Source organism: Diadema antillarum, unplaced genomic scaffold (assembly GCF_040938485.1).
Source record: "Diadema antillarum isolate AM-2024a unplaced genomic scaffold, OU_Dant_1.0 seq00000488_RagTag, whole genome shotgun sequence".
Lineage (NCBI taxonomy): Eukaryota > Metazoa > Echinodermata > Echinoidea > Diadematoida > Diadematidae > Diadema > Diadema antillarum.
The window spans coordinates 619123-625000 of NW_027271450.1; the positions used below are offsets into that span (position 1 = coordinate 619123).

Sequence of the window (5878 nt, forward strand, 5' to 3'; positions counted from 1 at the left end):
GTCTTTTTTTAAATATATATCATTTCGTATGTTGCTTTTGTGTGTTTGTTTGTTTGTTTGTTTGTTTCATTTCCTACACTATGTATAAAATGTTGAATTTTGTAATTGTATGGTTTTTAAACTACACGGACTCGCAGAAGAACAGCCATTGGCTTAAGTGAGTGACCCGTGGTAAAATAAAATAAACTCAAACTCAACTCTCCCCCCCTCTCTCTCTCTCTTTCTTTCATCTCTCCCTTTCATCTCTCTCTTTCATCTCTCCATCTCTCATCTCTCTCTTTCATCTCTAGTCTCTCTCTCTTTCAGTTTTGTCTGAGAGGATTCTCTCTCAATCTGAATGATACTCTCGACTGCTAATCTGCTATTGAGATGTTTTCAATAATAATGAGAACTCTTGGAAGAAAGAGGTGGGAAACTCAATAAAACAACGAGGTCAGAACAAAGCTAGAATAATGTATGTTTTCACAGCTGAGTAGGTGAGTGAAGTCGCACAATCGAGCAAACAAACTTTCAATGTAAATTGTCAAGGCATAAAAGAACAGGGTCAACGGAAACTAGGGAAAGTTTTGTTTTTCCTGCTCTTTCAAGGTTCAAGAGAAAGCATATTGATGGAACGATTTATACATGCACATACAAACAAGCAAAATTAACTGAGGCTTTGAGGATTTCCGCAAACGCCTCTTAAGCAGTAATACTAATACTGCCAGGGGGTGTTAAGAAATCCTCCAAAGCAGGAAATGAGGTTCGATAAAGCAAAGCGAAAACAATAGATGAACAACACATCAATAGCGGTATCAATCTCCCGCCGTCAGGTTAGGGTTAAATCTAGCTCTACAATGATCTAAGTACTTCATCTTGATGCTCAAAAATGAAATACATGTATTCTCATGTTTAGTAATTATTGTAAAAACTTCTTTCCCAAGCTCTGATTTATAATAATGGCATTTTAAGTAAAGATATAGAATTCGCAGTTTATCGTGTGTGGACCTAAAAAGGTCTGTTTTGTACAGAAGAGGAACAAGAGAATCAATGGTCGGAGAAGGCCACAAAGGGAAGAGAAGGAGGGAGGGATGGGAGAAAGAAGTAAAGTAGAAGACACGTGAAGGAGAGGAAGGGGAGGAAGTGAGAAAAGTAAAGATGTTTGGGAGAGAAAGGTGAGAGTAAGAGAAATTGATAGAAGACAGGAGGAGAAGAAATAGATAGAGGCAATCAATAAAGACCAGAGGTTATTTCTCGAGTAGTCCTAAAAAGGACTGTGATGGAAAAGAGGAAGCGTACAGAGAGTTAGAAATCTCGACGTTTCAGACAGGTTGACTGTCCGTGTTCCGGAAGAAGATGGTGAATCGGGAAGCCTACATTTTTTTTTGCCATGCAAACTATACCTCCTTCAAGGAACATCTAACGTGCATTTTGCTGTCATACATAGCAAAATATAAAACAAGTTGAAGAAAAGCAATATATAGGAATAGGAAAATAAGCAAACTGAATGATTAAACGACGATGCTGTAAAAACATTAAATACATTTGCAGTATGAGATGGATATTTGATATCGATAAACTTCTAATCTACAACAGGTTGAAGGTATACCCGATCAGAGCTCACTGGCTAAGTTCTTTTTTGAACCGTCGCAGACTCCGCACAGCTTCGTAGGCCCATTAAACAAAAAAAGATGATCCGGCTGGTATTGACTCATCCCTTGTACATGATCCACTGAGGCAGGCGGAGAAAGCACGGCAATACACGACGCGGGCTGACACGGCAAGGCACGACATTTTGGAATGTCAGAAATGTAAATAAAAGTGTCGAATTGGCCTTTCAGCCGGAAATGTGGCATAATGGAAAAATGGTCTTGACAGTCAAATTTTTTAGATGTAGCAAGTCCTTTAAAATTTATCGAGGACTGGGGCTCTCAAATAGAATCTACATAACCTAAGCCTAATTAATGAACTCAGTATATGATTACGGGTGTCTGCAACAAATTCTTTCGAAGTGACTTCTCATAACACTTCCAGTTCTTATAGCCAGATCACTATTAAATGTGACGTTCCTCTATTAAGCTAAAAACATTACAATGACTACCCAAACATGTCTATGCTCATTCAAAGGTTAATCAATAAGAAATATATTGATATAATTGCAAAAAAAAATCATTCCTTTCACTATCATTATCGGTATTATTACTACTATAATAATAATGATAATGATAATAATCATGTACCATTCAAATCGTCATCATTATTGAACAAAATGTAGAGTTATGATTTCATTCTGCTCATACATAAACATGTAAAAGTCATAAAACAGCAACATTATTTCTTTTAACCCCACCTGGCAGCCTGGTCGTTTGTTGTCTCCATGATTCAGCATTCTACATCATATTACCCACAAAAAAAAGGAAAAAAAGAAGAATGATTTTCTGCCCCCAACAAAAATACCAACAATTTACAAAATATACATCATTTCCTTTGGTAGATTATGATATCGTTTTTGCTATTCAAATCTTCTTCATTTCTATTACGGATTTGCTCTTTCGAACAAGTATTGCATATCAATTTCACAACAAACAGTATTTGTAGAAGCATAATGGTTAAAAGTATAATAAAATCTCTTAATACACCGAAAAGTTATTGTAAAAAGGCACCAACATCATTGTATACAATTTTGGAGCAAAAGAAAATCCATAGAATGTCTTTTCAGGCTGTAATGAAAAGGTAAGAATAATATCCGTGTGTGTGTGTGTGTGTGTGTGTGTGTGTGAGAGAGAGAGAGAGAGAGAGAGAGTTTGTGTATCTAAAATTGAACGCAATATTCACCCGTATGTGTATGACTAAGAGTAATATGTGTGTGTGTGTGTGTGTGTGTGTGTGTGTGTGTGCGTGTGTGTATGTGTGTGTTTGTGTATCTGAAATTATACGCAATATTCACCCGTATGTGTATGAGTATGTGCGCGCATGATTCTGTACACGTCATTGAAAAACAAAACAAAACAAAACATACAGAGCAATGAGCGAGGAGCGAAAAATAGCTAAAACAGAGACATTATGCGTCAACATTAAAATGTCAAACCTTTCGTCACCTCGGGTGAGCGAGAAAAAAACAACGTGCCGACCTTTACACACAGACACAGACATACACACAGACGGACACAGACACACAGACACACAGACACAGACACAGACACACACACACACACACACACACACACACACAATATTAAACCAAGAAAGGGGCGGGGGTTAAGATAAGAGGGTATTGTAATTTTTTAAACTTAAGATGATAGACAGTTATGCCATGACACTATAATAACATTATGAGAAATAACAGTATATTGCCCTACTGCAACCCCGTGTAATAGTCTCTATGTTTGAATTTATCTACGGTACGCGTAAATATCAACACAAATTTTGTTTTTAAGTCTTGAGACGAACAAAGGCTTTTTTCTTTAGGAGGAGGTTAATTCTTCAAGTCTGATTAAACTTCGGTTCACACAAGCAGCACGCACGCACACACACACGTATATTCACATTAATCATACATATCTGTTAATTTCTAATCAATCTATAATTTGCATGTTTTTAAACTTATGTGTGTGCATGTGCATGTGTATGTGCTTGTATACTATAAGCATTAACAATCTATATTGTTTAATTAAACCGGCATAAATTCAGACATGCCTCACTCATTTGGACAGATGTCGTATCCATGCTAATTCGCAGATTAAGTGATAGATACAAATTTACCCGCGCTTTAAAGTATGGGAGCCACGCTCAAAGCTATATGTGAGGAGCTTACAATCAAAAGAACACTAACCTGTAAAGGCGTTCACTCTATTTTGTAACACTTTTAGAGTGCAACCAAGTCATTTTGTAAATACATAAGACAAACTGGATTAAATACTGAAAGGGATAGATAGAGAGAGATAGATAGATAGAGAAAGAAAGAAAGAAAGAACGATAGATAGATAGATAGATAGATAGATAGATATAAAGAGAGAGTTTCTAAGTAATGATAAGCCGACCCGCTTATTGACGCTAATGGTGTGTCTCACAAGACATACGACTGGATACTGGTTGGCACGTAGACACCTATCATTAATAATTACTATGACTGTTGCAGGCTGCTAGCTATTTTGGTCTGCACTTGTTATATAATTGGAAATCTTGCGGTAGTCACATGGGACGTTTCTATTTATGACGCTTGTGCTCCACTTTTTTTTTCGTTTTGTGCCATTATCACGTCTTTGGGAAAGGAGGCTTTAGTCTTAAATCATCTTACACTCTAAGTAAAATATAGGTTCAACCTTTCACATTTATCGGAGTCACACTGGGAGCAACTTTATGGGTGCAACTTTGCACCTTTCAGACCCGCTAGTACCTTTAAAGGTGCTCCCACAGTTTGTCAAAAGGTGCGAAGTTGAATCTATTTTACTAGAGTGTAAGCACGTTCAAATTCAATCAAAATTTAGATTTCAGATCAAAATGATTTTTTTTTAGGGTAGCTGTCAATATCTCCGTGAAAATTTCCAAGTAACTAAAAAAACAACCCAGGGTTTTTAGTCCCTGTTTCCACTATTCCAGTCGTACCCAGGATTTCTTTTTTTACCTATCTACGTGTTATCTTGAATGGTTGTACCACTGGTGACAGTGAATCAACCTGTTAGCTGGTTAGGTACCTTGTAGACAAATACATTTTCTAGGCTGACAAAAAAAAACAACAACAGCAACATCAACAACGGATTGGATGTTGCTTTTGTCACACAGACATTCTACAGAATGTTCGCACTTAAAAATAGGCAACGCCATTGCAAGGCCAAAACACATTCTAGAGACGTCCTGATATAAAAACAAGGTAAAAAAGACACCTTGAATTCCGGGATCACTCGGAGTGTCCTTGCATAAAATACCGCGTTGGTATTCCGAATTAGGAACGTCAAATATCGTGTATCATATTTTTCTTCAAAACATAAGCTGTCTTAAGTGGCGGCACTCTGCGAAAAGAGGAGAAAACAAGCCGTAAATGAGAAGAGTGCGGCCCTGCCAGCCTCTTGATAATGAACCAGTGACGTACGGGGTGACGAAACTTGACGTCACGATTGCTTTGTTGCCATGGCTACGACTGAAGACGGACCGGGATTGTCTGCACGCCGGGAGGAATTTGCGACGACAGACGGAGCGGGGCGCAGAGCTCTGTGGCTCCCTCGCTCCGTCGTAATGACTGCTCGAAACTCCTAGTCGTGACTGCCGCGTCCTGCAGACAGCTCGTGATCTTCTGTCAAGGATCAGGAAGCATACCGTACCCCGAAAACAGGCATATCCTGTACACGAACTCTCTCACTTTAAATACTACATTGTGCTTAAATCTAAGGTAGACATATACGTTTTTTTATGACATGCGCTTTTACAGGAACAGGTTAAACGAGTATATGATTGGCGACTACGAATAAGCCATATTCTGTCATATCGACAGATCTATTTAACCACCGGCAAGTTGCTGGTATCCTAACAATACAAGTCGATGAATTGAATGTCCAGCGGCGTGTTAGTGATTAATTGATAATTCGAGAGCGGGAATCGAGGGCTGTTTATTTTTAGTTTATTTATAGGACACGGCCATCTGCAACATGCCGGCACTGCCAATGTCTGTTGATAGACGCACACTGCCTCGTGTTGTGACTCGGGTCACCATCAAAGCTAAAGGATCGAGTTACTCATATCCAGGAGCGTATATCTCCCAGAGCGATTAAACAGCAGAAAGCGAACAAATTAGCCGGCCAAATGATATTGTCACATGTGGCCAATGTGCCTCGCAGATGTCATTTAGTGGTAATAGCGGTGGCTATATCCGCTCCAATCATGGACCTATATCAATAGTAGCTTG

General features: G+C 38.6%; 1 protein-coding gene across 1 annotated transcript in view; it reads right to left on the minus strand.

Moving 5' to 3' along the window:
- Nucleotides 1-5110: 5110 nt before the first annotated feature.
- Nucleotides 5111-5878, minus strand: part of LOC139733734 (protein zwilch homolog) — a gene marked incomplete at its 5' end in the record, with an annotated part of 66873 nt that continues 66105 nt past the window's right edge. The window contains one exon of the mRNA XM_071644543.1: nt 5111-5269. Coding sequence (XP_071500644.1) covers nt 5111-5269 — 159 coding nt within the window. The remainder of the gene's footprint in view (nt 5270-5878) is intronic.